Below are 19,837 nucleotides of genomic sequence, written 5' to 3'. Positions count from 1 at the left end.
GGAAACAGAAGACTCAGATGATTCTTGGAATTCCTGAAATTCATGGTATTCTGGGACATACCCCAGATTGCTCTCTCTATGAGAGCACCTTTTGCTTTCGCGAAACGAATTCTCGGAATCAACTGACAACTCTTTGATAACTTTTGCAGTTGGTTCTCGGAATTGTCTTTGTTTGATTTCCTTATTAGGTGATCGTCTTGCATATCTTTCGTACTCAGAATGAGCTTCATTTCCAAGAAAAACATTGCGGAACACCTCAGTGTTATTATTGATAGAATCCGGCATTTTAAGTTTTTCCAAACGTTCTACTTCTGTCGGTGACCTTTGCTGAAACTTCCGCGCGTTTTCAAAGTCTCTTTTGCGTACATCTGAGCGACCTTGAAATCCTTTTGTTATCTGGTTCTGTTGTCTATTAGTCTCTCCTCTATCCTCACCATCTTTGGAACCACCGGCTTCTTTTCTGCATCTCTCAATTCCTGTAGGCGACCTTTTCTTATACCTCTGAGCTTTAGCGACCTCTGTGAGAACAAAATCTGCATTTGCCTGCGCTACCGGTTTTGTCAAAAAAGCACCATCACCGAAATTTTGACCACTTGATTTTCTCCTGCGTAAGAAAGTATGGCTACCATTTGCGACAAAAGTTTCCGGAAGGTCGGTCCGACAAGAAAATTCCAAGTCGCCTGATTTGAGTGGGGTGGACAAGCTGCGGCCTACATATCGCCGACCGTGTTGCAAAGTGTGTGATTTTTTTGCGCTAATAACTGAGTGGTTAGAGGGTATCTCTGAATAAACCAAGTCGTTCTTTCCAAAAATGTCGCGCTCTGTTCTACGTGTTGGTTGGATTGCTGGAAATGGTAAAGTCTTGGAACGCTGGAGCCTTTTATGCCTTCCCTTCTCTCTTCCTGGCAAATCTCCATAATTCCCACTTATCGGGAATCCATTCCATTGTTCAATCTTTCCTTCACAAGTGTCAATTTTATCTAACCTCTTTCTTTCTTTTAACATTGGAAGTTGTTTGGTCAAGATATTTTCGCCGCCGTTTGAGATACTCTCTGGTGAAGCGTGAGCTCTTCCCAAAGATTTCTTCGTATTGTGTATCGACGGACGTGGTATTAATTTGGCTTTCTCCTCACTAGCTTTGTCAGCATTACAATCCTCGGTAAAGTTTTTTAGGACGTCCTGAATTTCCTTCAGCTGTAGCGAGACACTGGACAAGCCTCCTGTTTTCCCACTAGTGCCTCTTCGCAAGTTTTCTTTTTTCAAGGCACGGTTTTCCATTTCTCGTATTCCCATTTAAGTCACTGCTAAATCTTCACGACTTGCCCATCGATAGTCGTACTGAAACGTCTACCCACCACAATATTAAAGAAGCAATGTTTAAACATCACACTGCATTGAAAAGTGTTCTTTCTTGTTGCGCACTCACCGGTAAACAAAAAGATACAATAACAACTTTGAACTAGAGAAACGCTTTATCTACACGCGACTGTCTTGGTAAACACTTTGTTACTTCCTGAATTAAAAGTCGGAACTCAGCCTTTATGTTTTTCTTCCGAGTTAAGTTTTAAGAGTTTGACAAATATAATGCACCTGCTATATGCAAATGAGCCCCATGTTGACGTTGTCACAGCAATAAAGGGGACTCAAAAGACCTTTAGTCAACACTTGTATTATTCTGAATTTACCTCAGCTGTGAATTGAGTGGTTAAATTAGTCCCATTCTTCAATTTTATAATATTGCATTTATCTATGTACTTTTCGTCTAGACAAATAATTGCTTTGAAAGTTCTAAACGCGAGACGTCGTTTCTTTTTATAAGTGGCGAAAAAGTTAAAGAGTGGCCTTTCTCCGTCTTGTCAAATTTCTGTCAATATGAAAAGTCTTTCATTCCGGACACAAATCAGGATTGTGGGTGAAAAATAAATGAATATAAGGTGAGATGTTGAATGTCGAGGGCACGGTTATAACTATCCTTCTCCGCAGCCGTCTCGAGTGTTTTGGGTCTTTTATTGGAAAAATGGCTTTTTTTCCATCTCGGGCTTCCTGTTGCGTGATCAAGAAAGAGCGGGGCCTGGTAGGGAGGAAGGAGGGACCGTACTCGCCGTCTGTCCCTTCTCTTCCATGAATAGTACTACAAGCACCCCAATTTATAAAAATATAGAAAAAGTAAAAAAAAAAAAAAAATTCGAGATGCTGTGTGGAGGAGGTTATAAAGTGGTCGTGCCCGTTGAAGGCACTTGGAAATGTAATATGCTTTCGCCATACGACTCATGTCTGACTAAGGAACTCAGAGTACGAAGCGTTACCGTTGCCGAGTTGTTTGTAAAATAGTTAAAAAAAAAAACAACAAAAACTACCCAAAAATCGTAGTTTTAATAAAAACGAGCTTGATGACTAAGATAGTTCCGTCATCCGTTATCGGTTGGCTAGTTAATTTCATGTCAATCAGACAGTATTCTCGCATTCCTATTGGCTACTTACGAAATTTTTCAAGGTGGCCACTGTAGCGCGCGTCGAATTGCAAGATATCAAAACCGTTTTTTATCGGATGGATAAAAACCATAGAAACCATGGAAAAGCTCAGAGCAAGGATAAACTCATAAAGAGACAGGAAAACTACAGAGCAACGCTCTGCTAACTGCGCTACAGGCTTCCCACATACAAGACTCAGTCACTCCCAGCGGGCCTTGCGCTGCTAAATTCCCGCAAAAAAGGCTAGTGAACATGAAAACGAGGCAATGTGATTCTTTTGAACTTTTCAATTATGTGCAAATGGAGAACAATTATGGATCCGTTAATTTTCATGTACAATTTGTGTACAGTCTGTTGTTTCTAAAATTTTATTCTAAAAGGGTATGATTATGCGACACGACTCTCCTTTATCAAAATCTTTATCAGCTTCCTTGAAGAGATATGAAAGTCTAATTATAAAGCTTACAACTTAACTGATCCATCTTATCATAATTACAGTAAAAATACCCTCAAAGTTATTATATTCAGCATAGAAAAAGCGTTTTGAATATTTCTTAATTAATGGATGTATACTTTGCGCGTGATGATATTTCATTTGTGAGTCATTCATGTTTTCCAATAACTGAACATCTCGAGATGAATAGAAAAATTACCGGTAGCTTAGCGGGATATTGTTTCGTAATTATATTGTGCATAAGAAATTTCTGTACTTTGTATTAATTTGGGGTGGCAAAACATAGCGATTGAGAATTGATAAGTATTTGAAAAATTCAAAACGCAAGAACGCCGGCATAATGTAACACGTACTTGCTAATCACTTGAAGGCTTCAAAGAGAATTTTTTAACTGAACCGAAATAGCCAAAATGAAGCTAAAACTGGAGACTAATGAAATAAGCAGATGGCGAAAAAGGGAATTTAAATTCACATAAAATTCGCCTTTCTTGATGGGTCGCATGATTCAAGCTGTGATACAAGTACTACACAAAATGCAAACATTTTAACACAAATAGTTGGCATGGATGCCGCAAGAATCTACAACCTCTTTCGGCGAAAAAAAAAATGCAATTAATCATCATTTCTATTGAGTAAGCTGTATCTACGAATTTAAAGTGGACGTCATGGCAAGCAATAGCAGCGAAAGCAAATACATGAAATCTGTTACAAAAACATTGAGACACCAAAGACATCGCTTACAAAAGCAACTGGAAGTTTATGAAAAAGAACAGGAGAAAAAGCTAGAAGAAATTACAAACACGCAAAATGTCCTTGCGAGAAGTCTAAGCGAGGAGAGCGCTAATAGTTCATTGGAAGCGAAGGAGTCGGTTTTCCCAAAAAGGAAGAGTAGTCTTTCTACGGCCAGCGGCTTCTCGGTAAATATGAGGAAAATATCGACTTCGTCGAGTGAAAGGAAGCGTAGTACTTATGGGGAGACGTCTTTTCGTCAATTGAGTGATCCAACGCAGCTAAATGGTAAACAACTTTCTTCCACAACTCGACGATCGTTGTCAACGGAAGAGAAATCTTTACCGTTTGTTCAAGCCTATCCTACTCGAAAACAATCTATTAAATCCAGTTTGTTTGTTGAGACCTCGAACTCTTTCGACTCAAAAAACGGCAAGCTGCAAAGCAGTGAACAGCGAATTGATAGACAAATTTGTTTGGATGTTAGAGAATTTGTAAATAAAAAGGACAGTTTATTGGAGTACAAGATCGCGATATCAAATCAAAGAGATAAATTTTACAAAACAGGAAAAACAAACAGCGAGTCATCACTTAGCGAGCTGAATGAGAAAATGCGAGAGTTTAGTAAACAAAGGCGGACGGAAAAAGCGGAAAGTGAGACTTCTGGTAGACACATTGCGGGCATTAACAACGTTTATGCAGATGAGAAAGCGCAGACGAAAGAAAATGAGAAAAAGATCAGGCGGTTTAGCCTTCTGGCGAGAAACCTTAGTAAAAACGATGGATTTGTAGAAGAAAGCATGGGAAATTTAGACAAAAATGAAGTGATAAAATCAGTAAGCGACATAACAAGAACGGTTCTCGAAAAACCAAGATTAAAATCAATAAATAAAAAGACAGTAAGGTCGCTTTCTACTTGTGTGTTAGGCGCGAATTTGAATAATGAAGATACAATTCAAACGCAACGAAAAAGGAGTCAAACAATCGATGAAATAGTTTCCCAAGCAGGAAGGAAATCTTTTAGCGACGACTCAACAATTGACTCAAAATCACAAACAACCGAGAGCGATCTACTACTTAATAACTATGGCAACGCTTGGATTGACATTAACACTAAAAGGGGTTCACAGGTTTATTTGCCAGCCCTGACGTCATCATGCGGTATGGGCAATATATGTAAAGATGCGTCGGAAAGTGGTGTAAATATAGATGCAGCGGAAAGCTGTACGACGGAAAGCGACATTCAAACAAATAGAAATGATTTCTTAATGCCAGCATCAGTTTCAGAGGTTAGAAAGCCCAATTCGAAAGGGTGGAAAATTCTGCGAGAAATGGATCTAGCCAGACTGAGAAATGTCAACAATCCCAGTCCGACTCCCAGTAGTCCAAATAACCAAAACAGCCATATACACACCAAGCTGACAAGTTTCAGAAGCGTAGTTCTAGCTGCAGTCTCGCAAAATAAATCGAAAGAAAAAGAGAAAGAAGTAAAAATTAAACAAATATCAAAGGAGAGACTTTCAGAGATTTCAAAGCCAACCGTAAGCTACATTCGCCAGATAATGGCTTCTGAGCATGCTCCGAGGCGAAAACCGCAGGACAGCTCTTCTCCAAGGCCCCTGGAACTCCGCTCGGTCGTACGAGGCCTGCAGGGTATTAGGGGACTAAGTCAAGTAGTGAATGCTAATAAGATGTTGCGAGATCATCAGAATAGTCGTAAAAAGCCTGTGGGTCGAGAAGGAATGGGGCGAACTACGGATGCTCTAAAAAATGGAAAGTCTTTAGCGGAAATGATGGACGATGCTAGGAAATGCCGATATCTTAGACACAAAGACAGCGATTTACTCTAACTCCTTTCAAAAACAAATAGTGCGATGCTATGTAAACAATAAATAAATGACAAAATATCGTGTTCTTTCATTCCATACTTCTCTGCTATTATTGTGCAAACGATTGTCGTTGTTATCAATGTTGTTATTGATGTCAATGTGCGAACAATTGTTGCTGCTATCAAAAGTAGTTGCTAGTGTTGTTGTTGTTGTTGCTGTTGTTATTGATAATTATGTTGTTGTTTAAAATGTTGTTATTGCTGTTGCTAGTGTTGTTGTTGTTGCTGTTGTTATTGATAATTATGTTGTTGTTTAAAATGTTGTTATTGCTGTTGCTAGTGTTGTTGTTGTTGCTGTTGTTATTGATAATTATGTTGTTGTTTAAAATGTTGTTATTGCTGTTGCTAGTGTTGTCGTTGGTTCTGTTGATGATTACGTTGCTATTGTTGTTTAGTGGTTGTTGTTGCTAGAATTGTTTCTGCTCCTGTTGTTGATGTTGTAGTTTGTTATTCCTTTGCTATTTCAAACGAGCCAGACGTTAGGAGAAAAGAGAAAACATGAAAAATAAATTGGGTTCTTTGTTATCCATTCAAATTCTGCTATGCCCGCTGGACAAACAGACTAAGAACGCATGTATTTGCGAACAGTTCGCCTGAAACCGAGGCTCGCGCTGTATTATGCGTCCTTAGTGTCTATGGCCAGCGGGTACATAGGAATTCGAAACTGGACCATTAGAGAGGCTTCGTGCGTTATTATACATTTCCTTCCGTTACCTCTCTCAGAGGGAGACTTCTGTCTAACAGAAAAAAAGGCTTTACGCGGGAAAAAATTGGCTACGTAGAAAACCATCCAAAGGTTAACCGGTTTATCGCGTAGGGCCAGCCGTAGATTATATTTCTTTTTTTTTTCCTTTAAAACGAGGCCCAAATAGTCGTGATCGTAAACCAGACAGCCCTGAAGAAGTCTTATAAAAGACGAAGTTTTGGCAGAGTCGGATACCAGGTTTTGGTGCATTGTCTTTTTTCTTTTAGATATTTATCACCGAGAGCGAGAGTGAGAACAGGCAAGAATAATCTAATCATTATGCGAAAAACACACAAATTAGGCGAAAATACAAGAATAAATAATCTTTTTTTCTCACTTTGAATTGTTGGCAGCGACAAGCCGTCAAGACCGCACTAATAACAAAACAGATAAAGCTAGCAGCTACAATTAATCACCCCGGTTTCTCTTTTATTTCAATTTGAAGCGATGTTTCCTTTTTAGTTTACATAAGATGGATTGTTTAGAGAAAAATGAATTTTGCACGAAAAATAATTATCTTCTAAATTGTTTTTGAACTTAAAAAGTAATAAAAGAACTTGATACTTAGGTAAACATGTTGTCATTCACGACACTTCAATTCCATTCATGTTACATGCATTTTGCATAGACAGGTATTACCATCCGAAATTATCTTAATGTTCAGACTTTCAGACACAAGAACAGTACGTAATTTAAGACAACGAAAATAGGTTTCCTTTAACCGGATACGCTAAGAATTCAAGAAAAAAGCGATAAATTGCTCCTTCAAATTCCTACAAATCATAAATTTCATGAAATTTTATTTTATGACAGGTTAAAATGAGTGAAAAGTATTCACAGAAATTTGCGAGGGGTGGTTTCTTAATAGCTGGTCATAGTATACAAATCATGTTTTCATTCCCGTTTTTTATAGAGTAGCCGGAATAAATACTAAAATGGAATGGTGTAGGAGGTAATACGAGTGGTGTGCGAAAGAAAAGGGTTGGCGTAGGACGGTACAGCTGTATTTATTGGATCAGCTGAGGCAGACTTCATAAACACACTAAATTCTACTTTGCATACGTAATCTTCCCACCAAGTGCTCTTAGGCGACTTTCAAGGATAAAATCGTAGCATGCAACAGGGGAAGGTAACAATTAACAAGATAAGCAATTTTGAACTTGGCTTTAAGCCGGTGTCGTTCATGCTAAAGGGTTTTAAAACGGAAATCACAACAACATTATTTAAAAAGGGAGGCAGTGAGGCTTGTGGCGAATACTAATGACTTAAGGGCATACAGACACTGATACTGTCAACGACTTGATGATAAAAGTGGGTTTCAGGGTGCTATAATGAACCGAGGACGTTCCACTGCGTTATTGTCTGAACGGAGGAAACTGTCGGTGAGTTCAAATGTACCAAACGCCAATGAACACTTGACAATGAAGACAACATATCAAAGGCTTCACGGGGGTGGTGAGGTCACGGTAAAACATGGGAGGAAGAAAAAGTTCTCAGACCCACTTGACTACACATATGAGCTATCAAAGGTAGGAACTTTGCCCGAAATCCGGAGAAAAATGGGAAACATAATGCTGAATCCCCCGGATGTAAAAGAATACCGCAGCAAAAGTGCACCATCTTCGCCAATATTTCAAACACGACGAGCAATAACAAGAACTTCGAGTTTTAATTCCTTGGAGAGACTGACAACACAGGACAGACCTGTCCACGGCACAGGCAGACATAGCTGTTACGAGCTATCATCAAGGACACCGCCACTGTCTCCAGCTTTAAGGAGGAAGCTCGAGGATACTGATAGAATCGTGAAAAACGCCAAGATGCAAATTGAGGATTTTAGGCGGGAAAATAAACCTGCTAAACCAGTTCAGGCGGAGAATGCACCCTCGTTAGGAGAAGCAATGGATGAAGTCAAGAGTTGTAGGTATTTGCGACAAGTTCAGAGATAAAAGTAATGGCTTTTACAGGACAAATATATCCTAAAATCCAGAAGACGTTTAAAAGCAGTATTTTTTCATTTGCTTATTATGAAAAAAGGAAAATTAAAAAAAAACCTTATTGTGAGAAAGAAATTGAAAATGAACTTGACGACAAACCACGACAAACAAGAAGGGCAGCAAAGTAGATTTTTCATTGTTTTATAACAAAATCGACTTAAATAAACGAATAGCATAAACGATAATTGTGGCAATTTATTTTAACTTTTTTTAAATTTTACTAAATTATTGTAACATGAGTTATTTTGCTACCTTATTTACTCTACACAAATATCTGTTATTTAGACTTTAGAAAAAAGCTAAGGTAAATTTGCCTAAGGGTTATAGCGGTAATGTAGCAATGTAGATTTTTCATTGTTTCATAACAATATTCAACTTAAATTAACGAATAGCATAAACGATAATTATGGGAATTTATTTGAACTATATTTCAAAATTTTACTAAATTATTGTAACATGAGTTATTTTGCTACCTTATTTACTCTACACAAACATCTGTTATTTAGACTTTAGAAAAAAAGCTCAGGTTAATTGCCTAAGGGTTATAGTAGTATAGAGAGACGGAAGAACATAAGTCCTCGTGCTCTTTGAAGAAATTACGTTTAACTAAAAGAGCGAGATGGGAATAGTGGAAGGAAAAGAGAATAAATGGGAAATTAACGCTTATAAGCTACTACTTTTTGTTATCTTAGCTGTCAAAACACCCACATTAGGCAGGTATCACAAGATTTTGGACTTCATTAGAAGCCTAATTTTTGTGAGAATGTTCATACATTCTCTGTATTCACCCGCATTGGCTCTCTTTGGTTTGTTTGACATATTTACTGTAAGTAATTATTTTACCCTTTTTCACAATATTCCTGTCCAAGTTGGGTTGACAGTTATGTGTTATTTAAATCTTGAGAAAGGCGTGAGCGTTAAATGGCGGCGTATTTTACTACTTAATAAATTATTCTTAATAATCTAGATCTAAGCCCATTTTTAAATCATGACTACTTTAAAAACCAAAGCTGTAACTATTTTGCAATAGCAGTGAGATTAATCAGGTTCCCTGATGATACACTAACAACACATTATCCTACAATTCCTCCTTACTTGATTTCCTTGTCTCCACCTTTCTAACAAACTCCATGACGTCCTGTGCTAGAAGCTCAGGCTCCTGAAGGGCAGCAAAGTGCCCTCCATGAGGCATTTCCGTGTGCTGTATGATATCGATGAATGTTGCACTGAGCCAAGGCTGTGGTAGGTGGATGATCTCATCAGGAAAGTCAGCTAATCCCACAGGGACTACCTCTTGGATTCTGAGGAGGAAAAGAAGGCAACCTGTGGTGGTAAGCTCCTTATGTTGACAGGCTAGCACACTGGGCAACCTGTGGTGAGAGGCCCCCTATGTTGACATGCTAACACACTGGGCAACCTGTGGTGGTAAGCTCCTTATGTTGACAGGCTAGCACACTGGGCAACCTGTGGTGAGAGGGACCCTATGTTGACATGCTAACACACTGGGCAACCTGTGGTGGTAAGCTCCTTATGTTGGCAGGCTAGCACACTGGGCAACCTGTGGTGAGAGGCCCCCTATGTTGACATGCTAACACACTGGGCAACCTGTGGTGGTAAGCCCCTTATGTTGACAGGCTAGCACACTGGGCAACCTGTGGTGAGAGGCCCCCTACGTTGACATGCTAACACACTGGGCAACCTGTGGTGGTAAGCTCCTTATGTTGACAGGCTAGCACACTGGGCTACCTGTGGTGAGAGGCCCCCTACGTTGACATGCTAACACACTGGGCAACCTGTGGTGGTAAGCCCCCTATGTTGACATGCTAACACACTGGGCAACCTGTGGTGAGAGGCCCCCTACATTGACATGCTAACACACTGGGCAACCTGTGGTGGTAAGCCCCTTATGTTGACATGCTAACACACTGGGAAACCTGTGGTGAGAGGCCCCCTATGTTGACATGATAACATAGTGGGAAACCTGTGGTGAAAGGCCCCCTATGTTGACATGATAACATACTGGGAAACCTGTGGTGAAAGGCCCCCTATGTTGACATGATAACATACTGGGAAACCTGTGATGAGAGGCCCCCTATGTTGACATGCTAACACACTGGGCAACCTGTGGTGGTAAGCTCCTTATGTTGACAGGCTAGCACACTGGGCAACCTGTGGTTAGAGGCCCCCTATGTTGATATGCTAGAACACTGGGCCACCTGTGGTGTGAGGCACCCTATATTGACATGCTAACACAGTGGTTAGAGGCCCCCTATGTTGACAGGCTAACACACTGGGCAACCTGTGGTGAGAGGCCCCCTATGTTGACATGCTAACACACTGGGCAACCTGTGGTGAAAGGCCCCCTATGTTGACATACTGTGTGTGCATGTGCTAAATATTGTCTCACCTTACCCATAATGAATTACTTGGTTGTCAAGAAAGCAATTGATTTATTGTTTCTTAGCAAAAAAGAGTGAAACTTACGCATTAACATCATGGGCTGTTAAACAATTCTCCTTGTAAAATCTCATGGATGAGGTGATGGAGTTAGTCAACCAGTAAATCATAACATTTGTCAGCAACTCGTCTTTAGTGAAACGAGACTCCAAGCACTGGGCTGATTGGTTGGTATGGCAACCACTCCATACTGAAAACTTCTCTATGATATATGATGCAAGGCCGGCGGGGGAGTCATTAAGACCTGCACCAACAGTGTCTGGCCGAGTGGCTGAGAAAAAAGCACAACATCAATTGAACCTCACAATACCACTGGGCCACTGAACCAAGACTATAGTCAGGATTTTGAAAAGGGATGGTGGTGGTGGGGGGGGGGGGAGATTGTTTGACCATTTAGCACGACATTTCTTCTAGGGGTGTGTTTAGAGATTAATGAAAGGTGCAGTCTGGGTGCAGTCTAGAACAGTAATTTACTGACTTTGAAGAATTTTTTAATCTAAATTGGCATCCTTAGGTAAGGTCAATCCATCCAAAAATTTCTAATTCTAATAACAAAGGTCTCAATCAAAGTCAACTTGATAACCAAAATATCTTATATCTTCACAGGAGCATATTGCTTTGGAAATTGTTTGTTTTCGAATATTGGTATTAAGTAATATCCCATAGTCAAAAAGGAACATAATCCACCCAGAAAAAAATGGACTGACTTAAACTCACTATTCCCAAACAATTTAAGGAACTTGAGTTCAGGGATGGTGAAAAAATGAACTTGAATGTAAAAAGTAGGAGTGGGCGAAATTGCTTATCTCTAGAGACATAAAAGGCATTTGTCTAAAGCACAGTCTCACTGTGTGACTGAAATTTAGTTACAGATTTATAAACCTATAGAAACAGAGTAATTTCCAGTGCTAAATGACAGCTGAACCTACCTTGCAGATGCATATACCCAGATTCTCTGAGAATGTAAATATAAAAATCCATCAAAGGGAAGATCTTCTGGTGCTCTTTTGCTGGTAATGTGAAATAGCCAAGTATGTATGACCAGATCCCTCTGGGTGCAATCATACCGATCATGTTTATATGGAGTCCACGAACACAGCTGAAAAAGAAGAACTACTAGCTTGGTCAATTCAGCCACAACATTTGGAATAAAGCTCCTCCAAGCTCTCGATGTAGATATTTCAGCCTTTTTAGAGCTGAATTTTAACATTCGTATATTTTTCCCAAGTTGTGGAACGGTAGAGATACCAATTTATTCACCTGCCCCTTCTATTGCACACTTAGAGGGTATAAATTATTTAACAGGGGAGAAGGATGGATGTGAAATTATTTAAATCAGCCCCCTACTGAAAATAAAATTCTCTAAAGGGTCCCTCAAGAGCCACTAATTTTCAGTACGCCTCAAACAATGCTGGGTAAGTTATATTTTACAAAATAAAGGGAGTTTTAAAACAAAAACAAAACTACAGTGTCATAAAACTGAAACTGTACCCTAACCTTTAACGCTGTGTCTACTTGCACGGCTTCTGGTAACTGAGGAAAAAAAACTAGCTGCACGGCTGTCTCCAGTTTTCTCTTGGCTGTTCTTAATAATCGTAGAAGTGTTTCAAACCCAGAAACTTGTTATTTAGGCTAAAAATCGAGAAAATGGGGGACAGCCGTGCAGCTAGTTTTTTTTTTTTCCTCCTTTACCGGATGCCGTGCAAGTAGACACAGCGAACCTCTTAAAAGATTGAAACCTAACCTTGGTGCAATTTGTGCCATACACCGTCCTATCATAGAGCCCCAATCGCCTCCTTGGATATAGTAACTTTTGTGACCAAGTCGCTCCATAAGCTTATGAAACACGCGAGCTGCCGCGTAGAGATTAAAGCCCGGTTTATGGGAGGCCTCAGAAAATCCATAACCAGGTATGGACGGACAGATAATTTCGTATGCGAAAGGACCCTTCTTTGAAGCATCCTTCAGAATCTTGATGGCTTTATAAAACTCAAAATAGGACCCTGGCCAGCCGTGGATAAGGACTATGGGTATAATTTCTTGCCCTTTCTGTATGTCCGGTTTAATGTGCTGGAAATGGACACGGAGTCCTTCGATTTCAGTGTAGTAGTTTGGCTCGGAGTTCAACAGACTTTCTTGTTTCTGCCAATCATATTCTTCCACCCAATACTTTACTAAACTTCTCATGTACTCTTGGTTTGTTCCATATTGCCATTCTATACCCTCAAGTGTATCGAAGAATCGTGTTTTCGTCAGCCTCTGCCAGAGTTCGGCCAGCTCATCTTTGTGGATCGATATTTTGTGCTCATGAATGGTCGGATCATCTGGCTTTTTCGCGTCTCCCTTCCCCCACCAGCCGTCACCATAATCAGGCGGGTGTACTTTTGCTGGTAGAGTGAAGTATACTATAGCTATAAGGATAGAAACTTTGACTGTGACACCAATAATGATGACACTCGTGGGACAAGTAACTGCCATTTTCGCGAAAGCAAGTGAGCAAGAAGTGGAAATCAGGCAGGCGTTCTTTGGAGCCTTGAGAAGCAGTGGCGCGCTACTTTACACGTGCATAAGGTATGCGTAAAGTCATGTCTCGTGATGTTTTAATCTGTATCATTAAACTATCATCTTCATAGACGCCCAAACCCCTACCAATATCTCGCAGAAGTTCAAATTGTGACTAGAACAAAACGGCATCGCCAAGTAAAAATTATGTATAGTTTGATAGTTATAGCATGAAATGCTGCTATCCTAGAGCCCGAGATTTTATGTGTGAGTGTGTCGTTGCCGCGCACTTCCCGCTTTTAAAATTTAGTGTAATCTGTAAAAGGTATCAGGCAAGTTCCTTAAGTAGCCCTTCAATGATTTGGTGACCGTACAAGCTGATACATTGTACAAAGTTTCTGTACAAAGGGTTTTCTACTGTTTCTTTGAAACAAATATTGAAACAAATCGTTTTCTATGCCACTCCTTTATTTTACCCTCCCTACACCCCCCGATGGTGATGCAAGTGAAAAATAAGAATTCCACTTTTTGTCTAAAATGAGCACACCAACCTTTTTTAGGTCGCGCACATTTTAACATAGTTCAGTATCCTTTTTTTAGCACCAAAGATATGCAAGTGCGCGGCTGAGCACAGAAGAACAAAATGCTAAAGACGGCGACACGAAAGATGACATATGCACGTGCGCGACAAAGTAGAACGAAATACTAAAGGGGCAATGTGTAGTTTCAGAAAATATCCATACCCCCTCCCCCCTCCCATCGAGGGATTAGAAATTCCAGGGGGGTTGGGGGTTCAAACGCCCAGTAATTTCCAGAGGGATAAAATGTCCTTTTTCCTTAACAGTTACTGTATTTATTTTTTCCAGGGGGTTGGAAATTCTAGAGGGGTGGGGGGGTCATACCTCCGACCCCCTCAATAGGGGGGGGGATGGATATTTTCTGGAACTACACAATATATTATACTTAGGTGAAAGCGTGCGGTGCATGATGACGAAATTACCATACTACTATAGCAACACGCTCCTATGAGAAGCAAGTGTACAGGGTGTAAAGACCCCGATATTTTTCAATCTACATCTCAGCGAGCTGTGCATGGCGTAACCGACTAAGACGGGGCTTGGATCCTGGTTATTGCCTCCCATTAATGCGTGGGTAATACCTAAGGTTACGGAACTAGTTCACTAGATAGCAGTGCTGGGGTCGAAATCTTCAGCCTAGCCGTAAAGTTTAGCTGCCATACGGCGTTCCAGCGTATGTCCGGAAGTATGGTCTATTTTTTCTCTCGGTTCATTTGATCTGAGGAGGTTCGATCCTCGGGCAATTGGCTGTACCTTTTTTATATTTCTTATCAGTACTTTTTATGGCTTTAGGCTTTACCATTTTTTCCTTCCATTTCTGTTCTCGTTTATATCCCAAGCGCTAGATGGATTTAACAAGCAATCGTTGTATACATGTAATTCTATTTAGCGCGTTCTGTAAAAAAAGAACACATCCTCTCAAAAAAGTGGAGGGCAAGCATCCCCCTCCCCTCCCCCCCTCCTTCCCCTCCCGTCCGTCCCACCTGAGGTAGTCTTCCAAATGGGCCACAAATTCAAAGCTACGCTCGGGGAACCATTTACTGTAGTAGCAATCGTCTGATAGTATGAGCCATTTTATAGCTTTTCAACGCCTTAAATTGTGCAATAAGTAACTAAAATAAGAAAAACCGTACGCATGCTATCGAGGAAGAATTCGCGACGAAAGATTTTTAAATATTTTTTTTAATATTATTGTATTTCCTTAAATAGATACCCTAATAGAAATGGAAATATAAACAAATAGAAAGAAGCAAGTCATGTGACCTTGATATCAATAAATTAAACTAAATAAACACCCGTCTAAAACCAGGTAAGATTAAATATTTGATTGAATTGAATAAATTTTTCTGTGTGACTGGTGGGTTTAGTCTAATCAGCCATTTGATTCCATCGGACGCTTGACAGGTTGAAAGCGATACGAGAAAGGTATTTTATAACTAGAACAGTATCTTAATCAAAAAGCTGATAATTAACTGAATTTACCGGATTATGTTTTGGTGATGGAAGTTATAAATTTGATTTTTTTCCCTAAGGTTGGACATCCCAACTTTAGGAATAGAAAGATGGGTGAGCCTAGAATGAAGAAAGAAAACGAAAAAAGATATAAATTTCTGCTCAATTATTTCATTTTTAATATTTTATTATTTTTTATTTTGTGGTGTCCTCTCTCCTCCTCTTAAGGGGAAAAATTGCTATTATTTCAATACTGAATATGAAATATTAGGTTTCTTTTCAAGATTTTCAAGAGAAAATCTTCTAATTTTAGTTATCATAAGAAAGCGCGACAGAGAAAATTCTTAAATAGCTTGTTGAGCGAGCGATAGGCGCAGGACTATAAAAAGGGGGATAAAAAAGGGAATATATCAGTATATCTAGATTAGTATGTTTAAGGAGCTAGATTATTTTTAGGAGGAAAGGGGGGCGGAAGGAGGGGGGCAGGGGCAAGGAAAAAGACATACAAAAATATAATAATTAGGGGGACAAGAATGTAGAGGTTTATTGCCCCAATAGAAGAGAATATACATCGTCCGACTCAACCAGCCCTTGATCCACCCCTGGATCGGCGAGTGCAGGGAGAATGTGATCCTCAAAAAAGCTTTCATGCTTTGCTCTCAATTTTAAACTAGTTTTGATAAAATTAACTCGTTTTTGTGACTAGAATCTTCGAAAAAGGATAGTCTCGTTTTCAGCGCACACGTTCCCGTCCTTGAAGTTTACGTTGTATAGTTTGAAGGAAAACGGCTGAAATGTATCAGACAGAATCCATTTCAGAGTATATTTCACGTCTGGGTGTTTTTTTTTTTTTTTTTTACTTTGAATCCTCAATTGTTTAGTTGCGCTATTTTTCTGGTTAAAGCTATTGACACATTGTTTCACTGATGAAAGTCTCAAATCTGCCGTAGAGCAACACGATGTGGAACATAGCCCTATTCCTCACATTATTGGTAACACTTTGCCTCCTTCCAACGGCCTACGGTAACGAAGCAATCGGCCGAGGGTACTACCTCAACGGCGTCGACTTCATCGCCAAACCGCTGTCCGGAAGTGCAGGAAAACAAGTGTTTGATGACGTCAGCATTAATTGTGTGGAGGAGCCGGCGAAGGAGCGGAGGACCGGGCAGACGGAGACGTATTACGGCAGCAATGAGGATTTCTATAGCAACACGGCGTTCGCCGTCGGCCTAGAGGAAGATGTGAACTTGGCGTACACGTTCGAAAGCACGTTGCAGGCGTTATCTCACAATAGCGCGGCCGATAAGGTATATTGATTAGAGGTGTCACACGCTGTAGGGGACCAGAAATAGGGAAAACATGTGATCAGGTGATGGAGGGGATTAACGGTATGTTAGATAGATGTGAACTTGCTAACAAAGCACTGGAAAAAGCATTTTCCAAAGCAAGACGGCCGTCAATTCATTCGCACGATGAGAACGTGGAGAATTTGAATGCCGTCTTGGACTATAAGATAGTTTAGAGTTACTAATTGGTTAAATCTTAGGGCGCGTTTTTTTCCTACCATTCTAGAATAGAAATGGTTGGTAGAGAATGTTCAGAATAACATTCCAGTCATTCTGCTACAGGTAGCAGAATATCTGACAAAATGATTTCGAGTCCGGATGACATCGACATCTTCATTGGTAAATAAGAAGATGGTTTATTTATGTGTGCATTTGGATAGGAAAACATTCTAGATAGATGTGGTGACGTATTATCAGAGCCAAGGATTCCGATTTGATCCGTGGCAAGTTAATTAATACTCTGGACCCCGCCCTGCGTTTTTCTTTTGCCACGCCCCTGACAGAGGAAAGAACCCTTTTGCCACGCCCTAAGCTCACCAACAGACATCTCTTGTTGATGTCTATCATTTTTTTTACCAGCTGAACGGGTACCTCATGGACTACCACTCTTACATCAAGAGCAAACAGATCATACCAAGATGTCTGAAGAACTTCGAGCCGACAGAGGAGTTCAGTGACGATTTTGATGCTCTACCCAGTAAGGTCTCTAATCCCGGGAGCCCTGCCTCGTGGGCAAAGTACAAGTCATTCCTGAGAAAATATGGATCGCACGTGGTGAAGGAAGTGATTTATGGAGTATCATTACAAATCTATTACTTTGCTGATGAGGCTCGTAAATACACATCTAGTGATTACAGGGTGAGGATCATGTATTGTAACATATATTGCATTGCAAGCATATATGAATGCTGCTAAAAGGGCACAAAATGTGTACGATTAATGATTTCAGGATATGGATAATACATCTTACGATGTATCTCACAATATAAAAATATCCATACCCCTCCCCCCCTCTATTGAGGAGGTCGGAGGTATGACCCCCACCCCTCTGGAATTTCCAACCCCCTGGAAAAAAATAAATACAGAAACTGTTAAGGAAAAAGGGCATCTTACCCCCCCTCCCCTCTGGAAATTCCTGGGCGTTTTAACCCCCACCCCCCTGGAATTTCCAACCCCTTCAATGGGGGGGGGGATATGTAAATTTTCTGGAACAACACAATCTTACTAAGTATTTCACGATCTTACGATATCACACGAATTAAATTTATATAGCGCTTTTCTCTTAAGGATCCAAAGCGCTTAGGACTTACCGAGAGTAGCCAGGTTAAGAGGCTATGAGATATACAAGCGACCTTTACCAGCTGATCCATGCAACATCAGGCTAAAGATGACCATTGAACCCAACATTTAGTGTCATTGTGACCCTCATCCCATATAAATAAAGACTTCCGTGATCCAAAATTTTTGAAAAATCCCAGAGAAATTTTTATCCTTGATCCCTAAATTAAAGAATGCCAATCACGCCGCCATTTTACGCTCCCGCACAATACCGACTTACTCATCAAAGAATTCTTTTCCATCGGCTAATTCAAGCAGGTGACTGAGATACGAACAATCAAATATCGTTAATAAAGTATCAAACTTTAATCTTTGATGGTGTATTTAGAAGTTTTCTTGCAAATAAACCGATGCAATTTCAATTGTAAACAATGATAAAGGAGTGGTTGATTGACATTCTTCAAGTGTATCTCAATCCTATGTTTTGCTAGTTTGTCATTTGACCCAATCACTCATCTAAAACAAGGAAAGCAGTGAGTAGACAGTACATGCGAGCGGTAATTATGGTCACCATGCTTTGATTGACAGGTTTACGCGTGTGAAAAGCTGGCGGCTCCGCAATCAAACAGCGCCGACTTCATGAACGTTTGCTTCAAAGTCACGAATAAGGAAAAGCAAGAAGCGGCGAACTTCGAAATCTCCGAGAAGAAGGTTATACGCGGTGGCACGGAGAGCACGCGGAGCAAGCTTCTAACAGGGGTGAGAAGGGATAAAAGGAGTAAGTAACCATGGTGACAAGGGATAAAAGGAGTAAATAACCATGGTAATAAGAGATAAAAGGGGTAAACCATGGTGATAAGGGATAAAAGGAGTAATTAACCATGGTGATAAGGGATAAAAGGAGTAAGTAACCATGGTAATAAGGGATAAAAGGAGTAAGTAACCATGATGATAAGGGATAATAGGAGTAAGTAACCATGGTAATAAGAGATAAAAGGAGTAAGTAACCATGGTGATAAGGGATAAAAGGAGTAAGTAACCATGGTGATAAGGGATAAAAGGAGTAAGTAACCATGGTATAAGAGATAAAAGGAGTAAGTAACCATGGTAATAAGAGATAAAAAGAGTAAGTAACCATGATAATAAGGGATAAAAGGAGTAAGTAACCATGGTAATAAGAGATAAAAGGAGTAACCATGGTAATAAGCGATAAAAGTGAGTGTTTGTATATCTTAAAGGTTACGCAGTCGCTGATTAACACATTCACGGAGGACGAAGCTGACAACCACGCCACCGCTGTTCAGTACAAATTCATCGCAATTTGGGACCTCTTGTCACTCAAATACCTCGAGCCTGAGGATAAAACTAAGACGGTCAACCTGAAAACTTACTATGAGAAGTATGCAGACTAGAAGCCTCTGAACAGCGGTATTTGCATTGGTCTTAGGCGCGCGCAACTTGGGCAAGTCACTCAATGCATTCTGGGATTACTGTATTAGCAGCATACCTTGAATAAAAGAGAATACAAATTTTATTACCCTCATAATGGTAAGAGTTCACGATCACAGTTTTGTGATCTTGAGAATCTGGGACCGTCACAGAGAGCGGCTGCAAATGAGGCTAAGTTTTTTGTAGTGATTTAGATCACACCGTGAGCTAATAACAAGTTCCTAAAGGGTAAAATTGGAATAGAATTCCCTTGATTTTACGTGGTTTCGGTGACCTGGAACGGAATTTGGGTTATCGGGAATCGGAGAAGAGATTTGTGGTAAAGTAAGAGGTGGGCTTGCGGAGCAAAAGGTAAGACGGACCGATAAGAAAGAAGCTTGCCCCCCCCCCCTTTTCTCTTCAGGACCCTGCACTAACTACTCATGCGTACAAAACAAAGAGCAAAATATTGGTGGATATTTTGGAGCTAATGGGTAATGGAATACTAGAG

General features: G+C 40.2%; 2 protein-coding genes across 3 annotated transcripts; one reads left to right on the top strand and one right to left on the bottom strand.

Annotated features, from left to right (window-relative positions):
• Window positions 1-8,973: 8,973 nt before the first annotated feature.
• Window positions 8,974-13,263, bottom strand: LOC5500949 (epoxide hydrolase 1). Its single transcript, XM_001622273.3, has 4 exons — window positions 12,487-13,263; window positions 11,672-11,841; window positions 10,770-11,013; window positions 8,974-9,586 (listed from the first exon to the last, which is right to left on the bottom strand). Exons 1-4 carry the CDS (start codon window positions 13,218-13,220, stop codon window positions 9,364-9,366), a joined length of 1,371 nt encoding a protein of 456 aa, XP_001622323.3. The 5' UTR covers window positions 13,221-13,263; the 3' UTR covers window positions 8,974-9,363.
• Window positions 13,264-15,200: 1,937 nt separating this feature from the next.
• LOC116607893 (DELTA-alicitoxin-Pse2b) lies at window positions 15,201-19,432 on the top strand. 2 transcript variants are annotated; one of them, XM_048734324.1, is made up of 5 exons: window positions 15,201-15,247; window positions 16,225-16,581; window positions 17,200-17,322; window positions 18,487-18,657; window positions 19,137-19,432. In XM_048734324.1, exons 2-5 carry the CDS (start codon window positions 16,234-16,236, stop codon window positions 19,308-19,310), a joined length of 816 nt encoding a protein of 271 aa, XP_048590281.1. In that variant the 5' UTR covers window positions 15,201-15,247; window positions 16,225-16,233; the 3' UTR covers window positions 19,311-19,432. The 2 variants fall into 2 exon arrangements, with proteins under 2 accessions (XP_048590281.1, XP_032225216.2); XM_032369325.2 differs by having other exon boundaries at window positions 17,200-17,478.
• Window positions 19,433-19,837: the final 405 nt, after the last annotated feature.

Source organism: Nematostella vectensis, chromosome 11 (assembly GCF_932526225.1).
Source record: "Nematostella vectensis chromosome 11, jaNemVect1.1, whole genome shotgun sequence".
NCBI lineage: Eukaryota > Metazoa > Cnidaria > Anthozoa > Actiniaria > Edwardsiidae > Nematostella > Nematostella vectensis.
Note: the sequence above shows the minus strand (reverse complement) of the source record. Positions and strands in the feature narration are given on the sequence as shown.

What these genes read in the sequence shown, in the direction of transcription:
- LOC5500949 (XM_001622273.3), bottom strand. Translation starts at nt 13,220, where the DNA reads ATGGCAGTTACTTGTCCCACGAGTGTCATCATTATTGGTGTCACAGTC. An exon ending in ATGGCACAAATTGCACCAAG is followed by an intron (nt 11,842 to 12,486) that starts GTTAGGTTTCAA and finishes CTTCTTTTTCAG; the next exon opens with CTGTGTTCGTGGACTCCATA. An exon ending in ACAGCCCATGATGTTAATGC is followed by an intron (nt 9,587 to 10,769) that starts GTAAGTTTCACT and finishes TTTCCTCCTCAG; the next exon opens with AATCCAAGAGGTAGTCCCTG.
- LOC116607893 (XM_032369325.2), top strand. Translation starts at nt 16,234, where the DNA reads ATGTGGAACATAGCCCTATTCCTCACATTATTGGTAACACTTTGCCTC. An exon ending in ACAATAGCGCGGCCGATAAG is followed by an intron (nt 16,582 to 17,199) that starts GTATATTGATTA and finishes TTTTTTTACCAG; the next exon opens with CTGAACGGGTACCTCATGGA. An exon ending in ACACATCTAGTGATTACAGG is followed by an intron (nt 17,479 to 18,486) that starts GTGAGGATCATG and finishes TTTGATTGACAG; the next exon opens with GTTTACGCGTGTGAAAAGCT.